Source organism: Bicyclus anynana, chromosome 10 (genome assembly GCF_947172395.1).
Source record: "Bicyclus anynana chromosome 10, ilBicAnyn1.1, whole genome shotgun sequence".
Taxonomy (NCBI): domain Eukaryota; kingdom Metazoa; phylum Arthropoda; class Insecta; order Lepidoptera; family Nymphalidae; genus Bicyclus; species Bicyclus anynana.
This window is the reverse complement of record NC_069092.1, coordinates 1,637,823-1,665,077: the sequence shown is the minus strand read 5'-3', so window position 1 is coordinate 1,665,077 and position 27,255 is coordinate 1,637,823. Positions and strand designations below refer to the sequence as shown.

Here is a 27,255-nt window from a genome sequence, read left to right as displayed (position 1 = left end):
ATTTTGTTTTGTTCTTTGACAAATTCGACTAAAGACGCGAAAGATGGTATTTTCTCACTACGATGCGTTTGCTCAAATAGCATTACAGTTTCCTTGTCTAACTTACTCAAACCTATATGTAAAAATATAAAGTCCGTTAAGTCAGAAATACCTAATAATGATAATGCGGCTTGTGCAGAACAAAATTGCTCAATAAATAATTCTAATGAGGTTTGCGTTAGCGTATGATTACCTTTAAAATTCAATATCTGTTCTAAATACATTGATCCTAGCGTTCTTTTGTCTTCATATTTTTCGATAAGCGAATTCCAAATTAATTCATAGTTACTGGCTACCGGCTGTATCCCAGAACAAACTAACAAGGCTTTTCCTGATAATTTGCCTAATAAATATTGTATTTTTTCGGCGTTGCATAAGTTTTCGTTGTTGTGTATAAGCGTTTTGAAGTTTTCATAAAAAACAGACCAATGCGTTGGATTTCCGTCAAAACCCCTTAACTCCAAAGCAGGCAGTTTTTTGAGGAGATCTAAATTGTGCGTTTTATTTCGTGCCAATTTGGCTAATATATCTGATTCAACACTTTTAATGTGACAGAATAGTTCGTCAAAAGAAGTTAAAGTATCAAAATTAATAAGCGATTTAGGGTTGGCTTTTAAGTTAGATATATTCAGTTGATCTGTAACCGACACGTAATCATTTCTTAAATTGTCTAAACATTTAAGTCTAATTAAAAAGTTTTTGATGGTTACGTCATCTTTTAAATTTTGCGACAAATCGTACAGGGTTTGTATATGCTTATAAAAGCTTTGTTGCTTCGCTTGAAGCAAGCGTATTTCTAACTGCAAATCTTCTTTTTCGGCCATTGTTAGAATTTAAAAGAAAATGGCGTCGTGGCGTTAGCGGCGTGTGGCGTGTAAGTAGCGTGTAAATGTATGTAAAAGTATGTAAAATATAGCGGATTAGGCGTAGAAATGAGAGAAATAAATAAATAGCGGGAATAGAAAGTATATCCAGGGAGAAGGACCAAAAAATATGGTGTGGAAATAGGTGAACTTTGGAGACAAAGGATCTCGTGAACTGACCTTGTGAAGCAGCAAATCTCACAGGGCTGCTAGGCGCCTTCGACAGCTCATAGAAGCCCACCAATGCACAACACAACACATATTATAGTTTATGATAATCACTGATTTAGAAAGCACGCGAGCCAATTTATGCGTAGTTATCAAGCGGCGTACATTAATTGACTAATTTGATCGAAGCGTCTGGCGTTGCGGGTTGCAATTGTCTCCCTCTCACGAGAATAAGGAAATGGAAAAGGTAGGAGAAGAAGGGAGACAAGTATATATCTGTAATGTGTGTGTATGGCGTTAACAATTTATAGCCTACAGCCTTCCCCGATTCCCTTTGAGATTAGCAATCAAAGAAACAAACAAACTCTTCAGCTTTATATATTAGTATAGAGTATAGATAAGAATTTTCAAAATCGGTTCAGTAAATCTAGAATTTACCTGCTCCAACACCACAAACTTTACCTCTTTATTAACAAAAAGTCGAGCGGATATGCCAGAAATTGAAGTTAAAAACTCATTAAATGCATTTTTATTCCTGTGCGCCGAATAAATGCCGACCTAATTGAGTGCGTCTCTCTAATTAGGGTCAATGAAACAGCACTCGATGGCCAAAACATTGGTTTCAATCAATCTTTCCTTGATTGCCTTTCGCTAGCGGTGACTTCTTGAACTTTCTGTGTATTGCCGATGTGTTCTGGGTATTGTCTGTTACTATTTGTTGTTTTATTTAAGAACTAGCAAACGCGCGCGACTTCGTCCAGTTTTTGAGAAAAACCCCATAGGAATGTATTTTTTCGTCATATATGTTGCTCGATAACTTCTAACTCATAATGGACTTTCTTTCTTTCACTGGGATATCTGCCAATGAAAGTCCCATTAAAATCGATTTGCCGTTATAAAATATTAGTCCGGAGAAACAGAAAGACAGACAAACAAAAATGTATCTTGTCTGTCTGTGATTTTAAAGTAACTTGGTTTTCTCAAGTGCTGGTTATTTACATGATACTAAAACACAATCAAGCTTTATTGTCTGTTGGTCCGGGCTAATCTCTGGAACGGCGGAACGGATTCAAATGGGACTTTTACTGATAGGTAGAGGTGGTTATTGAGCAACATATAGGCAACTTTATATCCCGAATAAATATACAGTTCCCGCGGGATTTGTGATTTTAATTTCACGCGTACGAAGTCGCGGGCGTCCGCTAGTGTAAAATAAAGTACACTTTTATTAGACTGTTGAAGGTCTGGGCCCTTAAAACCTGCTACCTCAAAGTCACGTTACAAACTCCAAAGTCTACCTATACCTATGGTAGAAGCATGACCTGAGAAACTCATCATAAAATAAAAAAAAAATTGAATGACATGTAATTATTAAGTACACACTCGATCAAGTCGTCAATATTCTCTTTCAGTGCGCTTTCATTTGAGACCCTAATCGAGTATATTTGCAGACATTTGGTTGTTCTTCCCTACTTTAAATCCCAACAGCTTATAAACGGCTCAACCGATTTTCATCAAATATGTCTAAGAACACCCGCCCGTCAGTCACCTTTGATACAAAAAAAACTAAATTGAAATTGCTTCATCCGTTCGGGAACTATGGTGCCACAGACAGACAGACAGACAGACACGTCAATCTTATAACTCTTTTTTGCGTCGAGGGCTAAAAATCACGAAGATCTGACGATTACAGGCCCAATGTATATGCTCTCTAATATAATATAGAGAATAATTTGAGCCGCGCGCATCTAATTAAGGTTTACTAATGAACAGCACTCAGGCAAACATCGCCCCAATCAATACTTCCTTTGATCGCGAACTACAAGCACCTGCAAGTATTCCTTTAATTACAACCATCCTAATATCTGTATTTAAACACTAAGGAAGTACTGTTGTTCTATTTTCGGAAGACGGTTTTCCTTTGGATGCAGTAAATAAAGCTCAAAAACCTGTGTGTGTAAAGCAAACGAACTTATATTGCCTTAGGAATATAAGATTATTAATGACAAGTAGACATAGTTCGAAGACTCGATGGCCATTGGGGTCCCAGTGTGCTGGAATAGCGACCCCGCACTACAAAGCACAGTGTTGGTCGACCCCACCAGGTATACTGACGACATCAAGCGAGCCGCAGGGATTCGCTGGATGCAGGCGGCTCACGATCGTGATGTTTGGAAGTCCCTACAAAAGGCCTATGTCCTGCAGTGGACTTCCATCGGCTGATATGATGAATAGATGGCGTAACTCCTTTCGCGTAAAATTCTGTTTCATACTAATACCGTGGGAACCATGGATTGAGATTGAGGTTTTTTTAATTGGTCCAGGTCTGGCTGGAGGGAGACTTTCGGTCGTGGCTAGTTACCACCTTACCGACAAAGACGTACCGCCAAGTGATATAGCGTTCCGGTACGATGTCGTGTAGAATAATACGAGATGTTCAACTGTTATTTCTTGTAAAGAAAAATAAATTTTCTCATATTATATTTTTACTTTCGTTATATTTTCACGAAAAGCTTTTCATTTAATTTAGAACTGTATAATGGAATAAAATTCCGTTTGATTTGTTTCAAGGTTTATTTTCTTCTTTTTAGAGCTTTTACTCGTATTCCATTAAGTTGTTTTTAAAAAATCTTACTGATAAAATACTTAAAGGTTTGGATGTATGAATTATGGATGTTTGTTATCAAGAGTCTGCGATAGCCAATTACTTTCTACAGGACCTGCCTCGCTAGAGGTTTTTTTTTTTTTTTTTTTTTTTTTATGTAGTATAGGCTTACGCTTGACCACAATCAAGCCTGATGGAAAGCAATGATGAGGTCTAAGATGAAGCGCGCTTGCCTAGAAGATGCCTATTCACTCTTGCCTTGAAGGTGCACAAATTATACGTGTCAGGAAACACAGACGCCGGAAGGGCATTCCACATTTTGGCAGTTCTTATTAGGAACGTTGACGCAAAACGTTTCGTGCGGGTTGATTGCACGTTGACAACAAAAGGATGCCATTTTTCACGGCGTCTCGCTGTTCTGTGGTAAAATAGGGACGGAGGAACTAGATCGTAAAGTTCCTGTGCACACTCTCCAAAGTATATGCGATAAAAGACCGATAGACAGGCAACGTTGCGTCGGTGTTGAAGACTTTGAAATTTTGCTCTTGTCAACGGTTCATCACCTATGATACGCCTAGCGCGACGATCAACCGAGTCTAATGCAGCGAGTTGGTATTTAGCAGAGCCATCCCATAGGTGACTGCAGTACTCCATGCTGGTTCGAACTTGTGCCTGATATAGGGTGAGAAGTTGTTCTGATGTGAAGTACCGCTTTACCTTGTTTAGGATGCCTAACTTTTTAGCTGCTGTCTTGGCCTTATTCTCGATGCATTTCCCGAAGTTGAGATTGGAGGATATGTTAACACCCAATAGCTCGATGCTATCACAGATGGGAATGGATATACTTTGGAAAGTGGGAGCCAAGGTGAAAGGGCTCCTTTTAGCAGAAAAAAGACACGCCTGAGTTTTTGCTGCATTAAAATGAACCAAATTAGCGTCACCCCAGTCAGACACCATCTCCAGGTTCAAGTTAACGCGCTCACCCCAGATGTGGGTGGCATATACTAGAAGATCGCCAGTGGACCGATTTGTACGAAAGCCATACTGACGGTCGGATAAAAGTTCGGTTTCTTCTACCCCCCCGGTTCGGTTACCCCTCTGTCAAAAATATATGATCATGATCAAACGTGTTCATCAAAACTGCGTATTATGTTTCATTGTGTTAAAATTACACGTATGTGTATTACGATTTAAAGTTGTGTGTACACAGAATATTTTTTTTATAATACTAGCGGACGCCCATGACTTTGTCCGCGTGAAAGTTTAAATTACCCCTACCCTACCCCTACCAGGCCAGCCCTCTCGCAAAATCCGTTCTTAGTGGACGTCTACTACCTACGAACTACCTCCCTGCCAAATTTGTACTTACGTCAAGCGTTTTGTGAGATATCGTGATGAATGAAACCTTTCACATTTATATATTAAGATAAGGCTGTCACGGGCCACGTTATGGGTACATTTAGTAGTCCTAAATCTATGTGTGCAACAGTAAACCGAATATGGATTTTTATTGATGATGACATGTTATGTTCTGAAAGAAATTGCTATTATATATTACTTAATTTTATTTAGGCTTTATTCTGGTGTAATAAAGACTTGAAGTTTCATTACTAAAGCTCAGTATTCATTATCTGGATGGATGTTGATCCAACAAGTAACCCATTTTGCGTGAAGGCAAACTCCCGACCTCTGGCGGCGGGTAAGGGCGAATCAGTACGAATTAGCTTGGTTAATGAACAGTGTAATTGGATCTGGTATGAGTAAACAATTGAGTTATTTTGTCGACTGGGTACTGGTGCCGGGTAATAAAGTTTAACGTTTGCTTCATTTAATATAAAACGTTGGGTTGGAGCAGCGCTTAAATATATCGAAACTAGCTGACGCCGCGTGGTTTCACCCGCGTGGATCCCGTATGAAAACGGGGATAATACATAGCCTATAGCCTTCCTCGATAAATGGGCTATCTAACATTGAAAGAATTTTTCAAATCGGACCAGTAGTGTCTGAGATTAACGCATTCAAGCAAACAAACAAGCGCTTCAGCTTTATAATATTAGTATAGATTTTTTCTTCATTTTATTTTAGGCCAAATTTACAAGTTTTGCCAATTTTAATATCTGTTTAATTGCCTGTCTTCCCAGAATTTGCTTAGAAGGAGACGGCTAAAAACTCATCATTTGTCAACGAAAAATCATATTTTTTTACAATATTCATTATTTATTATCGTATTCTAATATTTTTCTTCTAAATATATAAAATTGAAAGGTCACTATAATATATTAAGGTTACTCTTAACATCACGAAATCTCAGAATCTTGACGTACAAAGGTAAAATTTAGCAGGAAGGTAGATTATACTAGTAGACGTCCGCTAAGAACGGATTTTGCGAGGGGGCCGGATTAAGGAGGTCTATGTCGAAGGCGGACGAAGTCGCAAGGATCTGCTAGTCATTACATAAAATTATTAATTCTAAGACTCCGTTCACTTTTATAATAACTTTAAATAGTTAAAAAACTGAAAAACAAGCTTATAGCACGCACTAAAAATCACAAATATTGGATTTCAGCCACGTGACAATTTTTTTCGTATTCCTGACAGCAAACCCTTTTATTTGGTATCCATATCATGGGGGTGGATTTCAAACAGCCAGTCCGCCATATTGGAAAGGCCGCCATATTAGGGTTAAATTAAGATTTCAAGATTTTCTTACATACATAGTTACAAGTGAAGTTAATATAAAGCTTTTAAAAGTTCACACATACACACACACAAAATTAATAAACTCTTAAGATCAGGAAGCGATGGAAAAGCTAATTTTATTTTGGTACCACAAAGGTGACAATTTTCCTTACTCACCGAAGCACGTTATCAAAGAGATAACATTTCCCAAGTTCCGTTATTATTTCCCGAGCGTAGGTACAACCTACTCGTTGTAAGACAAGCTTTGTTCACTGGATACGGTCGTCTTTGTCTAGCTTCCATTGTAGCTTTTTCCACAGTTTTTTCCCATTCTTACTGTTGTGATTATTTCGTGTTTTACTTTCCTTTCAGTGGAACGTTTTTTTCCATGTGGCGTTTAAATTATTTTATTCGAATACTCGCTTTTTCCCTCAGTTTCGCTCGTAATTCATTTGCACGACCTACTTTAGGTTGAGTACACAAATTTTGTTTTGGGGAAGTGATATCACCATGTTTTATTTCGGCGTATAAAAGTACAGGTTTAGCTTTAAAATTGTTTTCTGGATCTGGTGGTTTAATAAAAGTTTGTTTCTTGAAGAAAAAAAAACATTTTTTATCACTCTTTTTGCTCAAAAACTTCGGCGCTTTACCAGAGCGAAGTAACATTTAAAGTTGTATTTTTTTCTGTTAACTGTTCTGGCTTAGCAAACAAACCAATCACAAGACTTCAAAAATTGTCGTAGAACTTAAGATGTATGGTTACAGATCTTGACCTAATGGCTAATCTCAGAAACTACTTGTCCGATTTGAAAAAATATTTCCCGTATACTTACGGGAACGGAAATTACACGGGTAAAACCGCGCGGCGTCAGCTAGTGTACGGATAAAATTACAATTTATAGCATTGTAAAAACAAGCGATCACGAAGTGAATCATGAATGAATTAAGCAACCATTCCATAGCGGATAGTAATTCAATAGCGAATTTCTAGAAAAGTAACGGTCACCCACTCGTGGCTCTGTAAAATTACATTTCTCAGAAGCTGGGCAGTTGAGTTGATCGCAAAAAATATACCACTTTCGTAAACAGCCATTGTGATCGGATCGCGAAAAGAAAATGTAAAATATCGTTGAAACTGTAACGGGTCTGCGTTGGTATTGTAGACGCGGACCATAGGCTATTTTGCCCCTCTAGCCTAGTGGCACGTCGATTCTATTTCTACGTTCGCTAACGCTTCGAAAACTAGAAAATGTATTGAAATGACAGATCTTGATAACGTGACCTGTCGATAGCAAATGCTGTAATGAACTTGCCAATGCACAACTTTAAGCAATGTGTTAAAAAACATTTACTTAGTCGAGGTTACTACACTATTGATGAGTTCCTTAACGATAAAGGTGGTTGGAGGCCATTGGATCAGCTTCCACCTTCACACAGGAAGTAAAACTATAAGAAATTGTAATTGTTATCAATTGTAAATTATAGTAATGTATGACTTTTTCATTTCAAAAGAGCAACTGTTGAGTTTCTTGCCGGTATCTTCTCAGAACCGGCCTTCCGAACCGGTGGTAGAATCTTTACAAATAGTCAACTGACGTGTCAAAAGTGCCTGTAAATTGAGTCTACTTGAAATGAATTTTGATTTGATTTGATTTTGATTTGAAAAAAAAAAATGTCATTCCCATACATATTTCTAGTTTTAGAAGCGTTAGCAAGAGAATCGACGTGCCACTTGGCTAGGGGGGCTGTAACGATATTTTTATAACTCGCAAGTGCGAGTTTCGAATTCACCTCGATCTCTCTCTGTTTTACACGATACTATAGAATGAGAAAGAGCGGTGAATTCAAAACTCGCACTTGTGAGTTATACAAAACATCGTTAGAGAATAGCCGTGTTGTCACAGGTGTTGTGAATAGAGATATTTAGAGATATATTAGAGGTTTTTTTTTTTATTTTTTATTGAGAAAGAATACATTATGGAACTTAAGCTAACTTATCCTAATAACTATACAAATCATGCCCACGTGGAATGGTGGCAAGAATACTGGCTGCATTTCCGCGCTGGACAGCCAGGCTGATCCTTTGCGCAAAAAATGAGCCAGCCCCGGTGACGGTGAAACGATTAATTAGAGGTTACATTAATAATCTTTTTAAAAGTACCAAAATACTTGAACCTTGCTCACGAGATTACCGCTATGTGGAATGTTGAGTCAACTATTATTGTTCCGATAGTTGTTTCAGTTAATGGTCTTATAGCGAAAAGCTTCGACCAACACCTTATGAAGCTTTCGCTTAATTGTTGGATCAAGAGTCGGATACAAAAGGCAGTGAGTTCTTGAGACGGCGCGTATTGTGAGGAGGTTCCTCACTCTGGAGTCCTGACCACAGGTTTCTTTTGCACTTAAATGTCCCGCAGCGGGAGGGTTGATATTTTTTATAAATTTTTAATAGTGTTTTGTATTTTATATTTATATTGACATTGTTAAAAATTAAAAAAAAAAGAACTAATAAATAAATGAGAGTTCTTAAATATACATATACAATGTCGTATTGTGTGTTTAGGAACTTTGAAAACTGCATCTTTTTAACATAAAAATTAAAGTGACTTCACACTTACTGGTATTTTAATTTGATTTTATCGCGAATTGAGAACCTCCTCCTTTTTTTGAAGTCAGTTAATAAATGACGGGAGAATTAGTACTTACCTACCACAGATTAATCAATAATATACAGATGTAGTATACGGAACAAGACGGTGTCGTACCACGAACGGATACGAAATTCAAAAACGAATACGAACCGTCACATCAGTAATTTTCAATATTAATTAAGAAAAATGGCGTCATATGTTTTTAAATATTTTATAAACTGTTCACAAAAACTAAAGAAATAAGATAGAGTATTTTTTTTATTGATTATTACATTAATTTACGTAATTGTTGTTAGTGTTAAATTTCAAATTATGAAAAAAGTTTGTATATATGCGGATGTCAAGGGACATGTGACGGTTGTTTTTTTATGGGTTACACCGACTTTACCACGCCGCTTTTAAAGAATTATTCTGTATGATCTTTACTCTGTGGACCTAACGCCCTCCGTCAATGGAAAATCAAAAATTTTACATGTACATAGTCGCGGAAAACCTCTAGTATTAAAACAAAATACATCCAACTTTCGTACTCCCTACACAACTACAGAACTTTTTCGTTTACCTATCCGTAATTGACTTGTTTGTCCATGACAACTAGGTAAACCCATGTCTAGTTCTCCAAATTCCCAGAATAAATAGGAAAGGTACCGAAAAAACGTGACCTTTTAATTGGGATACCTTGTTTTGAGTATAAAAAATAAGATATTTTCTTTACTTCGAACTGATTTCACGATAATTGATGTAATTACAGAAAAACTCACTGAACTAGCAAACGTTATTCAACCATTATTATAGACTAGCGGACACCCGCGGCTTCGTCCGCCCTTAGACCTCTTTAATCCAGCCCTTACAGTAGTATCGCTGTAAAAATAGAGTAACTTTTACCGTTTTCCCAACATTTTCCTTCACTGCTTTGCCCCTATTGATCGTATCGTGATGAAAAGTATACTATAACCTGCCCATGAGTATGAAGAATAATTGTACCAAGTTTCGTTAAAATCCGTAGAGTAGTTTTTGTTTCTATAAGGAACATACAGACAGATAAAAATTTTACTGATTGCATTTTTGGCATCAGTTTCGATCACTAATCACCCCGTGATAGTTATTTCGGAAATATATTTCATGTACAGAATTGACCTCTCTACAGATTTATTATAAGTATAAATTTCCTTTCACACAAAAACATTGATGTAGATGTAAAAATACTAAAAATGGGAGGTGTAGTATACCCCATACTTACCAAATATATAAAAATATCATTTAAATCGGTTATACCGTTACGGATGAGTGCAACCTCAGATTTTTTACACTCTGTATAATTTGTTCTAAACAAAATTTATGATGACCTCATTCATTGTTAAGTGCGAAAGTAAGGTTTGTTTGTTACGCTTTAATAGCTGAACCGCTGAACCGATTTCAAAAATTCTTTCATCAATCGAAAGCTACATCATCAGCGAACCACCTAGGTTATATTTTATCCCTGTATTCCTACGGGAACGGGAACTATGTGGATGAAACAGAAAGGCGTCCGCTAGTGATTGATGAAGCGTTTTCTTCTTCCAGATATCGGCAAACAGTTTCTGAAGCCGCCAGCCGATACGATAGCGTACTTGGGACAGCCCTTCTCCATACCCTGCCGCATCAGCTCGGGCCCTGCTGCATCCATATCCTGGACAAGAGATGGCAAACCTCTGCCTCAGAATTATAGGTATTTATTTATACTTTATTTCCATGACAGTTTTTCTTTTGAATGTGTATTTTCGGTACCTAGTCGCTGATCGAACCACCACCCCTCGGTGACGACTCTGACCGCTCTTACCATTGAACTATTGAGGCATTAATAGGCATATGAAATGAAAGTCAGATTATTACCCGCTTGCGAGGGTAGTCGGGTAAAAACGTGACTTTCTAGCCGTAAAAGAATTTTCAAAATCGGTTCAGTAGATCGCCAGCAGCATAAATGCTCTTTGTTCTGTGTACCTCACAAACTTTATCTCTTTATAATATCACTATGGATATTTGTTTGCGTTGTTTCAGGTATCACGTTTTGGAGAGCGAACTACTCATCTTAGATGTGAAAAACGAAGACGTTGGTGCGTACAGGTAAATTGTCATAGTACATGTAGAATGCAATCATAGACTAATGAGTAAACAAAGAGTATATGGATGCAGTACATACCAAAGACAAAATACGTAGCTATGTTGACATCCGTCAGATAGTTGAATACCCCACACTATGCACAGTACAAAGGTATAAAAGACGAACGCCAAGCAGAGCCGAGTTTAGTCTGAGTGAACAAGCGGGTGAAACACTACAGTACATAATGACTGATCTGCCAGTAGCGTAGCGTGGACCATTCGTGGAGTGGGCAAAGTCCCATCAGCGAGCATCTGTTCCCGAAATTATTCCTAAAACAGTTCTCCTGTTTATTTCAAAAACTAATAAGATATGAGAATATGACAGATGGACAAATATCACAGACATAAAACGGATGGCAAGGTCCTCTTTGAGACCTCAGTGAAACCTTTTTTCATATTCATGTTCTTTATTCTACCATGCCGACTACAACATGCGGATTAGTCGGACATTCACTAAATGTAATAAAATATCACATTTCCCTGTTAAAAGTATAGATTTATTTGATAAACCTACGTAATATTTTTATTACTGTGGTACATACATTACATCGATCTATTTCTGGTATTCCGTGAATCTAACATTAGCAGTCTTTGATGGCAGTTAATATTAGTAATCAATACCTTCGCGAGCCTCCTAGTTAGTGCGAAGTTGTGCCTACGCCTAGCTACGCTACTGGACCTAGTAGCCTAGATGGGCAAGGAGAACTTAATGTGGACGACGTGGTCCATGTCAGACTTTAGAAGCCTCGGGCCCTGAATAACTTGAACAAAAATCAAATATGTACATTTCTTTCATCGCGTTCCCCGAGGCAGGCACCTTGACCGTTGGTTTCTGAAATAATACATTACGAATTAAAAACAACAAAACTTTGTTTCTTTTAATACTCGACCGAAGTTTACTTTTATTTTTATAAATAAACTGAACATTTTGTCTTGCGTCGTTGCTGGTATTATATCTACAAGACATGCCTCTGCGGTAGCTTTATCTACGGGTAACTTGGAAGCATCAAATTCAAACCAAATACGTTATTATAGCTTGGCAAATTCGTTCGTAACACTCCCTATGGACCACGCGGGTCGGGAGAGGGGCAGCGATGCCCCGCGCTTGACTTCATACCCGCGCAGCCCTTCCCTCTGTCCCGTGCGCAAGACTTCACACCCGCGCAATTCTTTCCCCCCATCGCCCGCATATCATGGGAGTGTCATCAACGAATTTGCCAAGCTGTGTGCGGTAACGTACCGGAACCACAAACAACATAATACGTAGTACAAGTACTGGTACGCAAAAATATTGACGTCAGTCCTATTAGGCTTCCTAATAAGCTACAATAGAAGCCTTTCGCAAGCATCATCATTAATAGCCATTGGATGTACGCCTCTTGTATGGACTTCCAAACTGTCTGTCTCGAGCCGCCAGCATCCAGCGGCTCCCTGCAACCTGCTTGATGTCCTCAGACTGCCTAGTGGAGGGTCGACCAAAATTCAAAATTCAAATGCTTTCCTGTGCGCAGTCACCATTTCTGCATCGCCTCTTCGACCTATGTGGCCTGTTTTATTTTATTTTATAGATTTATTTGTAATCAACAGCGTAACAGTAGGTACATAATTATTAGATTACATATGCTTAAAACTAAGGCCACAAAGATTACAGAATATACATATTATACAAAGCTACAATACAACTTCGGGTATTAACATTAAAAGACAAAAGTGTTCTATAAAATCTTAACAAAATTTTGTAAGTGTGTGTGTAAGTTTGCGTGTTTGCGTGTGTGTGTGTGTGTGGGTGTGTGTGTGCGTGCGCGCGTTCTTTGCCACTTCTGTTCTTTGCCACTTCAGCTTCGCGACTCGCTGAGCTATGTCATATGACTTTGGTTCTTCTGATCCTCTCATAAATTCTGTTCTAATATTGTTTTTTATTTTCAACAGATGTACCGCAACGAATCCCATAATTAACAAAAGTCGGACCAGTCCTGAGGGTCGAGTGAGGGTGCAGCAGTCCATAGAGGAGGAGCCATCGTTCCTGCCAGTCCGTGTGAATGAGGACATCGCAGTGCCCGGGGGAAGCAGGGTGGTACTCCCCTGTCCTGCCTCTGGCTGGCCTAGACCTAAGGTAAAATAGGGATGATGTTACCCGACTGGTGGGATGGTTTCTGGGCGTCGGTCGTGGTCATTTACCACCCTACCGACAAAGACGTACCGCCAAATGATTAAGCGTTCAAGTAGGTACAATAACACGTAGAAATCGTCTGAGGTCCGCTAAGACTGCATCCACACTTAACTGCATCGTATAGTCCAGAGGTTCCCAAACTTTTTTTCTCGTAGACCACCTTCAAATTTAACTAGTTCCTGTCAACCCCCCGCTAAATTTCTATCCAAAACTCGACCATAAACGTGATTAGATTCATTTATGGAAATTTTCGTTGCAGCTGAATCAACAGCTACCACGAAATAACAGTTTTTCAAAAAAAACATAGCGAGTATTGATTACTTAGTTATAATATGTAGACTAAGTTAAGAAACGATGAGTCTATACTTAATATTATAAAGCTGAAGAGTTTATTTGATTAACGCGCTGATCTCAGGAACTACTGGTCCGAATTGGAAATTCTTTCAGTGTTAGATAGCCCATTTATTGAGGAAGGTTATATGCTATATATTATTACGCTTAGACCAATAGGAGCAGAGCATCAATGAAGAATGTTTCATAATCGGGGTTTTTTTCCTATTGAGAGCTTACGCTGCGTAACCGGTTAACAGAATTGTTCCCCTTTAAAAGTTCTAAAAAAATTCTGAGTTCCCTCGGGAACTTAGATTTTTTTTTTATATTTTAATATTTTTTACTAGTAAGTTTGTAAGTGATGATGCAGTCTAAGATGGAAGCGGGCTAATTTGTTAGGAGGAAGATAAAAATCCACACCCCTTTCGGTTTCTACACGGCATCGTACCGGAACGCTAAATCGCTTGGCGGTACGTCTTTGCCGGTAGGGTGGTAACTAGCCACGGCCGAAGCCTCCCACCAGCCAGACCTGGACAAATTAAGAAAATCTCAATCTGCCCAGCCGGGGATCGAACCCAGGACCTCCGTCTTGTAAATCCACCGCGCATACCACTGCGCCACAGAGGCCGTCAAAACTGAAATCTACGCGAACAAAATCGCTAGTATACATTATAACGTTATTTTAAATAATCTCTTCCAGTTAAGATGGGAGTTCACACCGCCAGGCCAGAAGCCTGCTGAGCTGGAGTCCACGGCAGAAGTCCTGGTGCTGAGCAGCCTGGCCAAAGACCAGGAGGGCGTCTACACTTGCTCTCTCGAGGATTATTTCGACATAGTTAAGGTATCTAAACATTACTATCTACTGTTACTAATCTAACTAATCTAGTTTATTAGTTTTGTAATTTTAAATTCTATGGTTTGGATAGAAATAATAATTTATTTATTTTTATTAATACTATAAAGAGGTAGAGATTTGTGAGAGACGGTCATCTCTGACCAATTTGAAAATTCTTTTATTAATAGAAAGCCACATTATTTATGAGTGTCAGACAGTGTAGGCCAGTCTTTAGGTATAAAAATAAATTGAATACGTGATGTCACAATTCTTGAAGTATTCTATTTTACTGTTTCATTCATACTCTATGGACACAGAACGGTCTGCTATAAGGCCGACCAATCAGTGTTTGGACAGTTGACGTTATAAAATTGCAATTTAACGGTTTCACTTCGGTAGATTATAATATACCGAAAAATAACACGTTAAATTGTAATCAGTATGTTCAGTTCACAATATATCGACAGATTACAATATCGCGTGAGATTATAAACTAAAGTTTTTTACAATTTAACGGTAACATGTATATTATTATTTCAGTCATTCAACGTAACTGTGACGGAACCGGTGGTAATAACTCTACCGCCGGTATCAAAGGACGCGACGCGCGCCAGCACCGTTCGCTTCAACTGCACCGCCAGCGGCAAGCCCGAGCCGAATGTCACGTGGTACAAGAACGGAGAGAAACTCACATTGGCTGGACGGGTATGGATTGCATTAGTTTAGACTATACACCATTTAGGGCCTGTGCACACCACGTTTTTTAAACGCCCCGTCGACGCCCGTTCGTAGCGATACAGTCGCGATAAGCTCTCGAGTCAGACGCAGCGTGAAGACCTTTGCACACCTGTATAAATTCAAACACGCGTTTGAATCGATACAGCGACGTACTACGTCGTTCTAGGTCGATACAAACGCGATAACGCGCGTGTGAATCGATTCAAACGACAACAAACAGTGTGCCTAGTGGGAGTTTTCAATATTTTCATACTGTTACTGTCACGTTGACGTTTACGCAAATTTATATGGAATTCGCGTTTACGTTACGTGACGGTAACAGTATCAAACTACCACTAGGCCCTATGCTCAGTAGGATAAAAGTGTGCCGTCGACGCATGTTTCTAAAACGTGCGTCAACTTCGCGTTTAAAACACGTGGTGTACACAGACCTTTAGACATCGTGAGGAAACCTGCATACCAGAGAATTTTCTTAATTCTCTGCGTGTGTAAAGTCTACCAATCCGCATTGGGCCAGCGTGATGGACTACTGGCCTAACCCCTCTCATTCTGAGACGAGACTCGAGCTTGTTTGTAATAGTTTATTCTTTGTATATTTATGATGAAATGAAATAGGTGTTTCTTATAATTTCAGAGAAACCTCCGTAGCTCAGTGGATCGCTTGCGCCTGGAGCTGGTCATAAGCGGGGTCACCTCGGACGATGCAGGTATACTCAACTTCAAATTCAAAATTAGTTATTTCAAATACCACTACTACTTACTAAGTACTACTGCCTCTGTTAGAAGAACTTCATAAAGACATGTTGGACTATTTGTAGAGACCACAACAAATCTTTTTTCGTTGAGTGTGTGCCAAGTTTTTTAAACTCTTTAGGTCTATTGTAATCATTAGGAATTAGAAAAAAATATCTGTTCGGAGGAGGTAAACTCCCACATCGAACACCAATGGCAATATTTTGTGTCTTTATTCTGTATAGAGGCTGGGCCTTTATTCCGAGTGTCAACTAAGCAGAACAAATTATTTTTATCTTAAAAGACCATAAAATAAAGGCCTTAAATAATAATTTGGTTGAAATTTTTAAAATTAAATTAATAAAATGTATTTTTTTCATTAGCTGATAACATTAATTCAAATTTTTTTTTATGGCAAGATTCTCGTAACTTACACCCTGACGGATTGTCTGTGATCTTCACATACGACGTTGTTTAAAGCAATTTAAGGCATTGTTTTGTTTTATGCTTCTCTGTCCACAATAATGTTTCAATTCAATTCAATTCAATTCTTCTTTTACAATAATGTTTCTTTTTAACATGTGTCACGCTGACATTTGGCAATATTACATGACATTGACAGCTTACACCGGATATGTATTCAATTCCAGATATTTTTATTGACTGTTTTGAACACTTTTTTTGGTTTGTCTATTTTTAATTTGTAGACAGAGGAGCGAAACAAAAAAAAATATTTATCTAATTAATGCGAGTTCCAAAAATTTTGAAAATTATTTTCTAAACAGCAATTTGTATCTTCTATCCGTAAAAAATACTATGGACCTGCTTATAAATTACAAATAATAAAGGCCCATTTTAGGACATGTCCTCTGATTCGCAATATACACACTTGTATTATTTACACAAAATAACTATCACATCGCTTAGACTCATTTAGTTACACATAATAGTCGATTGCTTAATTATTTTGTTGGTGAATTTGGGTGCGATACAAGCCCATAGGTATTTGGTCTGAGATATAAAACGAATTTGTGTTTGGGTAGTTGTGGTAAATTATGTACGTGCTGGTCGTTGGTCTCAGGCGTGTACCAATGCTTCGCGTCCAACGGACACTCGTCGGCGTCGCGTTGGGCGCGGCTGAACGTGACGGGCGCGGGAGCAGACGCGCCGCGCGACGTGCGCTGCGCGCCGGTAGGCGCTGCGACTGTCGCGCTGCGTTGGCTGCCGCCCGCGGATGACGTCATGGCCTACACTGTCGATACTACGCCTACTGGTAATATTAACATTTTGAAATTATCATTAACACAATCAGCTCATTTTATCATCTCACTATCCTACTAATTTTATAAACGCGAAAGTTTGTATGGATGTTTGGATGTATGTTTGGATGTTTGTTACTCTTTAACGCCGCTACTACTGAAGCGATGTGGCTGAAATTTGGAATGGAAATAGATTTTACGCTGGATTGACACATAGGCTACTTTTTATCCCGAAAAATCCATGGTTTCCCGAGATTTGCGAAAACTGATGATTTTGATGGTATGAATGTTTGTTACTCTTTCACGCCTCGGCTACTGAACCGAATTAGCTAAAATTTGGTACTAAGATATATTATAGCCTGGATTAACACATGGGCTACTTTTTATTCCGGAAAAATCCATGATCCCCGAGGGATTTGTGAAAAACTAAATTCCAAGCGGACGAAATCGTGGCCGAAATTTTTTATAATTATGATTTTGGATTTTGAGCTTAAACCCTTCACTTTGCTTTAATGCATATTGGCAGGCTTAGTGTAAAATAACCAAGAAAAGAATTGTTAAAAACTTTTTTGGGACTGTTAAAGAGTCATTCTTGACCCTATTCAGGCTCTAAAGTACTGGACCAATTTGAAAAATTCTTTCACCAATGGAAAGCATTATCAGGGTGTATAATGAGCAGTAATATCCATATTCCCACGGGAACGGGTACTACGACGGTGAAACCCTGGGACGTCTGTTAATTGGAGTATATTTCTGTACAGATAAACATGGCGGCGTGATCACGGGGCAGCCTCACACCAACACAGAGGAGATCATCAAAGTCCGGGAGCCGTTAGAACCATACCTTTTTCAAGTAAGAACATCTGACTGCATTCACTGTTAGCATTATTTGCTATCGCTTATATAAGCGATAATCACCTTAAATTAATCACTATGTCATAAAAACATGTTACGACCTGGCTTAGAATTTATTCATTTTTGTTACACACATTCTGCACTTGAATTACAATATTTTGTTGGAGAAATATTTCAAACCGAAAATAATTTACAAAATTGCAAATGACACAAATCGTACGATGCCAAATGCCAATGCTAATTGCTATGACGCGGATGACATTAAAAATGCAGTGTCGCCAAATAGAAAAATACGTTTGCTTTCATAGATTCATAGAGTGTACTGAATAAATCTCAGACTAATTACATAAGGACTAGTATCAAACCCGAAATTCACGAACAAAATTATTTTTCTAGGAAAACTAATTAAATTAGATATACCGCTTTTTACACTATTTAACTACACAAAAAGGTATTTTAACCTTAAAATTTTTACCGTAAAAACTTAATAAAAAAAGAATAATTGAACCACCACCATGAACTGAGGCATTTCTATAGAGCTTAGAGGCGTTGCAAGATGTTTGGTTTTACAAATTGAAGCAATGTCATTTAGCGTTTGGCCAATCGAAGCTATTAGATAGCGCAATCGCATTGCAATATTCAGACATTTCAATGTCATTGAGACAGTTACATTGAAAGCATGACAATATTAGCTTAACGAGATAAATTTGACTGCATATATGGTCTAACGTCTGGCATTACAGATATATACCCTCATCTGTATTTGGGATAAGAAATAAATGATAGAAAATATTCACATTAACACATATTCGTAGGTTGCCTAGTCAAATTGCGTCAATGTGAATATTTTCCATCATTTATTTCTTATTCCAAGTAAATAACAGATGAGGGTTTGTATTCCTTATGCCGGATCTCTTACTATTTCTAAAGTGTAAAAATGCCTTTGCGGAGTCTGTGTTTCTTGCCACCTTCAGGCATTAGTGAACAGGCATTTTCTAGGTAAGCTCGTCTCTCTAGTCAAGAGCAAGTACAACCATTTAAAAATTGAATGTGTTTGAATGTTTAGGTGCGTGCGTACATCCCAGCATCCACTAAGAAGAACATAGCGAGTGACATGTCAGAGAGCGTGCTTTGTCAAGGCCAAGGAGGTAAGTCTACTCGTAGAAATTATCCTTTTTATACAGGGTGTCTCGTAATTAATGGACCAAACGCAAGTGGGAGATACACCATCTAATTATCTAAAACTCTCTTAACATAATCATTATCTTTAACCTCATAGAAGTATTTGTACAATTTTTTTGCAACCTCTTACTTATACCATCAATGATGGTATAAGTAAGAGGTATTTACCCACTTACAACGGCCAATCACATGGCCAAATGCAAAAACGGACAAGAAGAAAGAAGAAGAAAAGGTATTTGATGACTTGAGTCTTAGGCAGTGTGAACACCGTCACGCTGCTAGTCGCGTTAGTGATTTTGTGCAGTAATGTTTTATATTGCTTTGTGGGCATGGATAATATGTCGGTCAGGGGAGGTGTGTTAATGCATTCTAAGGGATCCTTTAAACCTACACCCAAGTCCTAGAATTTGCTCGAGGTGTTTCCTCTACCACAAAATTACAGTACAACTGTCGCAGCTATCTGTCACGTCATACTAGTCAATACAGTAAAACTAGCGTACGCTTGTGACTTCGTCCGCCCGTAGGCCGGCCATGTCGCAAAATCCATTCTTACTTAGAGATTTATATAGATAACGTACTTTACAGTGCCAATAAAACTGTCGAAACTGGACGACGACAAGATCCTGGTGTCGTGGAAACAGTTCGCGGAGCAGACCCCTGGCGTGGTGGAGTGGATCCTGCAGTACAAGCCTGATGATGGAGAGGAGATGACTGTTGAGCGTAACGTCACGCTAGCAGCACGAGTCACTAACTATACTTTGACTGGTATGTATTTTTTTTTAATTTTTACAGGACTACAATCTTACCATCTATGTGATATGTGATGCAATCTAAGATGGAAGCGGGCTAACTTGTTAATAGTTGGATGAACATCGTGAAAGAGTACCATTCATACATTATACATACATTACTATTTAAATGTCATGGAAAATTCAGCCCCTTAGCTAACACCCAAGCAACCTATAAACTATCAGCAACCAATAAGCTATCAGCAACCAATAAACTATCAGCAACCAATAAGCTATCAGCAACCAATAAGCTATCAGCAACCAATAAACTATCAGCAACCAATAAGCTATCAGCAACCAATAAGCTATCAGCAACCAATAAGCTATCGGCAACCAATAAACTATCAGCAACCAATAAACTATCGGCGACAAACAGACATGAAATAAAGAAATGTTTATTGCTTATTGTGTATGACTTACACTGAAATGTAATTGAATATCTGAAGCATATCTGTACTGTATTATTACGTTCTGATAATAAATTAATTTTATCCACCCAATATTATACACACCATGTTGTTCCTGTGTGGGTTTTTTAGTCATTATGTATCAAAAAATATATTTTTATTTTGTCTGAGTAGCCCCTGGATCACAGCCTCTGCTGGTGAGGCTGCTGGGCTCCCGCAGCAGCGAGTGGCTCCCGCAGAACCTGACCCTGGTGCCGTGGACCTCCAGCTCGCAGGACGCCGACGATGGGTGAGGGTCTGGTCTCCAAGACTATCGTATTCCTATCTATAACTATACCTATTTGGTATAAGCACTTTGTTTAAAGGGGTTGTTTCAGAATATAGGACGCCTTGGCCAGTTAGAATAGCTGTTGGGGCAACACAATCGCCCTAGACCTGAGACCAATTATTGTATAGGATCTGCCTCGCTAGACGTTACTTTTCTGTCAAAGTATATGATCAACGATCTAATGCGATTATAAAAACTGTCTCTATAGAATCGATGTTAAATAGTTGTAATCGTGTTCGTCGGTTAAAGAGCTCCGTAAAATACTTTTTTGTGTAATTAAGTTGTGTGAAAAACGGGCAAAAACCTCTAGTTTAGTATAAGATATATACAAAATCTAAGCTCGTTTTCCTCAGAAAATGACAGACAATTTTGTTCGTGACTATAAGTGCGATACAGGTCCTTCTATAATTGGTCTGAGCCCTATACAGAAGACCCTAGAATTCAATTACCCTACAATTCAAAAAGAGAATAACTTATACAAGGAATCTGTAATAGTAGAAAGTTTTAAAACAAAATTAGGATGTTAAAAAATATGTTGCGAGTAGGTTGCCTCGAAAATTTCTGGCTAAACTATCATTAATAATGGTCTGTGCAGGAAATTTTTAGGTAACCTACTCGCAATGTATTTTTAAGGTGCTAAATTTGATATAAATCCATTAAACAGATAGGTGAAGGTTGTGTCAAATACGGATCTTAGACTATAAAGAAATTAGAAACGGGACAATACGATTCGATTTTGGTTCCACACGTGGCCATTTTTGCAGACCTTGAGGTTCTCTGGCAAGTTGTCAGATGATTCAGGGTAGTGTGAAATTTATCTTGTGAAAATTACGGCAAAATCAATGTCAAATATGAATAAATTATTTTCTGTGAAATCAATAAAAATATAATTGTATTTGTATTTCTGTCTATTATAAAAAGACCTGGTCTTTATTATCAACCTATTAAGACCAATAGCGGCTAAACTGTTCTGGCAACCCCACAGATGCAGTCTGAAAGCAGGCAACCTTTACTTTTTCAATTCTTTTGAGAGAGAGAGAGATATTCTTATAACAAGTGTACGTTTTTTTAAATTAGTTAATGCTAATTTAATATAGATCGGTCGCAATTTAATAAGCAATGTGAATATGTGTGGAATATTTTCTATCAGTTATTTTTTTTCCCAATTATATAACAGATGAGGGTATATATTTTTTATGCTGGATCTCATACTATAATGAAAGGATTTTCTTTTTCCGCTAGTGAGGTGAAGTTGATACCTCAGGACCTGGAGGCGGTGGAAGTGACCGAGAAAGGCTTCACACTGCGCTGGCGGTGCGAGGACTCCCCGCGGTATACCTTCCTCGTCTGCGTCAGGAAAATCGACGGAAATGACTATTGTCAAGAGAGGTTGGTCAAACCTCATTGGTCCAGACTCCCATAAGCCCACACTCCCAGTCGAATAGTTTTAGAGTTATATCGTAACAAAAAAAAATCAAGTCTGTGACCTGTTTTATATATTATTATTATATCTAAAATAATGAAATACCAAAATCGAATTTTATGAATTATCCCCATCTGTTTCATCTCAATTAGGGACCCAATTGAGATGAAAATGTTCTCTTGAAATTCTCAAACATATGGTCATAAGGGTGTCTTATGGGTTATCCATTATTTCCGATGGTGTAGGTACAATAAAGCCGTGATAGCCCAGTGGGTATTCCGAAAGGTTGTGGGTTCGCTCGAATCCGCTCCGGGGCATGCACCTTTAACTTTTTAGTTGTGTGCAAGTTAAGAAATTAAATATCACGTCTCTCAAACGATGAAGGAAAAAACATCGTGCTGGACTATTGGCCCGACTCTGGGAGGAGACTCGAGCTCAGCAGTGTGCCGAATATGGGTTGATAATGATGATGATGATGATGATGATGATGATGATGATGATGATGATGATGATGATGATGATGATGATGATGATGATGATGATGATGATGATGAGGCACAATAAGAGTGCATTACAACAATGGAGTAACAGGTGGAACTCTAAAACTAGTTTCGGATTCAAGTCCATCATAACCACATTTGAGGCTAACTATAAATGAGTATGAGGCTAAATAGGATGACCCTATATCTTTTCAGTTATGACACCAGTGCAAAAATTGAAGGATTGCAACCGGATAGCAAGTACGAGGTGAGAGTGCAGGTTCGAGTGCCGGGGATGGCACTCGGTGGAGCATTCACTGCGCCCTATCACGTCACCACATTGCCGAAAGGTTTGTGTGTAAAATATTTTCAAAAATACCTTATTAGCCAATGACTCAGACCAATTATTGTATAGGACTTGCCTCGCTAGACATTACTTTTCTGTCAAAGTATATGATCAACGATCTAATACGATTAGAAAAACTGTCTTTATAGAAGCGATGTTTCGTTGTTGTGATCGTGTTTGTCGATTAAAGAGCTCCGTAACAGTTATGAGATTAGATGTCCACTTTTGAAACGTCAGGGGTAAGGTGATGAGTAAAGTCGAAATTTAAAAATTAAAGTTATGAGGTTACGTCCACCGTAAGCCCGCATTGCAGCAACATCGTGGGTATATGCTCTATATTTCCTTTCCTATAAGAAGCCTGGGCCTGTAGCTAAGTGGCACGTCGATTCTCTTTCTACGATCGCAAACGCTTCGAAAATTCAAAAATGTATAGGTATGATATTTTCTGTCGACAGTCACGTGAGTAAGTTGTCGATTGGATCTATTTTTTCCTATACATTTTTTTAGTTTTCGAAGTGTTAACGTGAAGAAAGTATTACAAAGTTTGTAGGCTACAGGTCCTGGCCCTATAGTAGGCTGTTAAAATAGTCTGATGATGATGTGGCCGCTGGATCAAAACCTTGTTTGGAAGTCGTCAACAGAGGCCTTTGTGCAGCTGTAAACTGCACCGGCTAATAATGATAATGATGAATAATCATGCCTATTTATTAATTTATTGATGTATTACAAACAGGGCCGCACCGCTTCAAGGACCTGAAGTACAAGTACGTGAACGAGAGTACGATCCGCGTGTCGTGGAGCGACGCGCCCGCCCGCTACACCGTGTACCACAGCGCCGAGCTCAAGATGCCGGTGGAGAAGTGGGCGGCGGTCGAGGTGGTGGGGAACACGGCGCTGGTGAGTTTAAGGCATTACCTTATCAGCCGATAGACGTCCACTGCTGGACAAATGCCTCTTGCATGGACCTCCAAGCACAACGGTCTCGAGCCGCCAGCATCCAGCAGCTCCCTGCAACCCGCTTCATATCCTCTTTCCATCTAGTGAGACATCGACCAACACTGCGCTTTCCGGTGCGGGGTCGCCATTCCAGCACCTTGGGACCCCAACGTCCATCGGCTCTTCGAACTATGTGGCCTGGCAATTGTCATTTCAGCTTCGCTACTCGCTGAGCTATATCAGTAAGTTTGGTTCATCTGGGGATCTTCTCATTCCTGATTCGATCACGCAGAGAAACTCCAAGCATAGCTCGCTCCATCGCCCGCTAAGTGACTTTGAGTCTTCTAATAAGGCCTATTGAAGGCCTTTGGAACGATCAAATATGTTTTATTTTTCAAGTAAAACTCCTCCCCCTTGGTCTGTCTATGGCTAAAGCGTTAGCTTTAGCGTTCTATGTTCGTACCTTTTACTGGAGAGTGATTCCGTTATTTTACACTCGTCGATGAAAAATAATCTCCTATACCAAGTCTTATTTGAATTTGAACTTTATTTGTATGGGATGTTAGAATTAAATATCACTAACAACGATGTCTCTATGGAAACTAACGATGTCACAGCGCTGTAACTTTACAGAATGCGGGGGCTTATGGATCCTTTTACTGAAGGCCCCCCAACCCCAAAGACCTCCGTCATCAAAAGGCACCCGACCCAAAAAGGCCCCCCGACCCCAAAAGGGGCCCCGACCTCAAAAGGCGAACTATAGCGAACCGTATAGCGAACTTCGTTGTCCCTTGACAACTCACAAGTTTTTACATTTTTTTTTAAAATTTGTAGCTGAATTCAACTATAATTATAAAAATTAAGCTATGGCTTAAAATGGTTATAATTTTCGTCTGTCAGATCACTGGTGTGCAGCAGACAGAGGACACGTATGTCATGGTGGCGGGGTATGACCCGGACGGACACAGCTCCGTCATCACTGTGCCGCAGCAAGTCGGGAGTATAGGTGAGTTTACATTTGTTGCAAGTTCCTCGACTACAGGTAGTATTAACATTCACTATTTATGTTATTGTAGAGGGGAAGTATTAGTGCTTGTATAACTAAGAGGGTATTTGATGACTTAAGCTCAGTTGTTTGTTAGGCAGCGAAGACACCGTCACGCTGCCAGTTGCGTTAGTGATTTTGTGCATTAATGTTCTGTGTTGTAATTATGTATAATGTTTTGTGTTGTAATTATTGTTAATTTTCGATATGTGAGCTTTAAAAACGGCAGACAATTTTGTTGCAGAATTTGTGTGCGATCATCTCCTTATCTAATTCCTCTATGGCGCCAGCTGATTAAGTTTATAGCGTCCGCTATGATATCATAATATACTTACACGTATGTTAATTTTCATATTGCAGAGGCCAAAGACCTGGAATACTCGTACTCGAGTTCCGGCGTGTGTGTCCGGTGGAACGGCACCGGGCCCCGCGAGGTGCACTACACGCAGGACATCGCGCAGCCCGTCGAGAGCTGGGCTGTTGTCAACGTCACCGGCACCAGTGTCGAGGTATTACACTTGTACCATATCACTTTCAGCTTCAATAACCTAAAGGTGGGTACAGATTGGTGCAATGCAAAATGTAATGCAACATGCAATGCAAGAATTTAACGTCCACATTGCTGCAATGTATCACGAATGCTCGTGGTTTGGACGCTTCGCGCGCACGAACTTCGCCTGGGTCGCGCACGTTCCGAGCGTTACAACTCGTGCGCGGTTCGATCCGAGATTTGTCGGTTTTTAGTACGAACACAAAGGAGCGCGCAGTGTGCGCAGGACTGAGCCTACTGATTCGTAGTCAATGCGCGTAACGCGCGCGCCACACGTCCAAGGCAGCAGGGAACATGCAATGTAAGGCAGAATATTACATTACATGTTGCATTGCACCAATCTGTACCCACCCTAAGGACCAATAGTAAAAAGAAAATAAATAAGTATGAGATATTTTCATATATGGGATACAAGTGAGTCGATAGATGGCGCTGTAGGTCGTTCAAATCGCGCTCACGAGTTTCTCTTACGGAAGGTATACTTATTTTAGTGTGACGTTGTAGAAACATGTACATGGAAATAACGATTTATTTTAAAAATTTTTTGAAATTCGGACTGTTTCGTTTCGTCCGAATTTACGGAATTAGAATAATTATTAATTATTAATATTAATATAATAATTAATAAATTAATTATAATTATCATTAATAATAATTCTAATTATTAAATTATAAATTAATTAATAATTATTAATTTAATAGTAAAATTTAATAAAAATATGTAAAAAATATTTATTAAATATTAATCAATTGTTAAATATTTTTATTAATATTAAATTTATAATAAATTAATTAGTTAATTGGTAAATATTTTTATTTAATTTATATTATGGGTTAAAGTATGAAATTGCCGATTTTTACTGAAAATCTAAATTGTTTGTTTTTTAATTTTATAAGGAATATATACACCCCCCTGTCTCCCGTACCTCTCATAGTCTCCGTTTACATAAATATCTGATAGTGATCGCTGAAGAATCATAAATTGGAGCAGTGTGATGAGTCCAAACTCTTTATTCCCTCTCTTATGTATGACGAAGGAAGTCTGGCCTAGTAGTAGGCTAATATAGGTTGATTAAATTATGACTTATTTTGTTTGTTCCAGATAACCAACCTAAACCCTGGCCCAGTGTTCGTGGTAGTGACGGCTGCGGGAAGCAGACGGCGCTACCCCACCCCGCTCACCATCCCCGAGCGACCGGCCGACAACTTCTACTACTACTTAGGTATCTTGAGACAATCGTTCGTGACCTCAGACCAATTATAGAAGGACCTGTATCGCACTCATAGTCACGAACAAAATTGTCTGTCATTTTCTGAAGAAAACGAGCTTAGATTTGGTATATATCTTATACTAAACTAGAAGTTTTTGCCCGTTTTTTACACAATTCAATTACACAAAAAGGTATTTTTACGGAGCTCTTTAACCGACGAACACGATTACAACTATTTAACATCAATACTATAGAGACAGTTTTTATAATCGCATTAGATCGTTGATCATATACTTTGACAGAAAAGTAACGTATAGCGAGGCAGGTCCTATACAATAATTGGTCTGAGTTCGTGACAGTGACGGCCGCGGGGCGGTCTACTCTGGTCGATCTCGTGTTGGCTCGTGTCGACGTTAGGTGGCGCGACTTGTTTCCGTAAAGAGTATCGGGTTAGAGAGGGGTAGTAACGACTTGCGATATAAGGCGCTCGTCGTACG

At 38.8% G+C, this 27,255-nt stretch overlaps 1 protein-coding gene across 3 annotated transcripts in view; it reads left to right on the top strand.

Moving 5' to 3' along the window:
- Window positions 1–27,255, top strand: part of LOC112050556 (protogenin B) — a 136,571-nt gene that overhangs the window by 96,338 nt on the left and 12,978 nt on the right. For 2 of the 3 annotated variants that reach the window (XM_052883740.1, XM_052883742.1), the window contains exons 4-20: window positions 10,569–10,713; window positions 11,043–11,108; window positions 13,074–13,257; window positions 14,345–14,485; window positions 15,020–15,184; window positions 15,852–15,924; window positions 17,031–17,222; window positions 17,970–18,061; window positions 19,130–19,211; window positions 19,831–20,010; window positions 20,615–20,729; window positions 22,011–22,157; window positions 22,887–23,020; window positions 23,750–23,913; window positions 24,853–24,958; window positions 25,358–25,506; window positions 26,650–26,770. In XM_052883740.1, the coding sequence (XP_052739700.1) occupies window positions 10,569–10,713; window positions 11,043–11,108; window positions 13,074–13,257; window positions 14,345–14,485; window positions 15,020–15,184; window positions 15,852–15,924; window positions 17,031–17,222; window positions 17,970–18,061; window positions 19,130–19,211; window positions 19,831–20,010; window positions 20,615–20,729; window positions 22,011–22,157; window positions 22,887–23,020; window positions 23,750–23,913; window positions 24,853–24,958; window positions 25,358–25,506; window positions 26,650–26,770 (2,256 nt within the window). The remainder of the gene's footprint in view (window positions 1–10,568; window positions 10,714–11,042; window positions 11,109–13,073; window positions 13,258–14,344; window positions 14,486–15,019; window positions 15,185–15,851; window positions 15,925–17,030; window positions 17,223–17,969; window positions 18,062–19,129; window positions 19,212–19,830; window positions 20,011–20,614; window positions 20,730–22,010; window positions 22,158–22,886; window positions 23,021–23,749; window positions 23,914–24,852; window positions 24,959–25,357; window positions 25,507–26,649; window positions 26,771–27,255) is intronic. The other variant, XM_052883741.1, reaches the window with a different exon arrangement.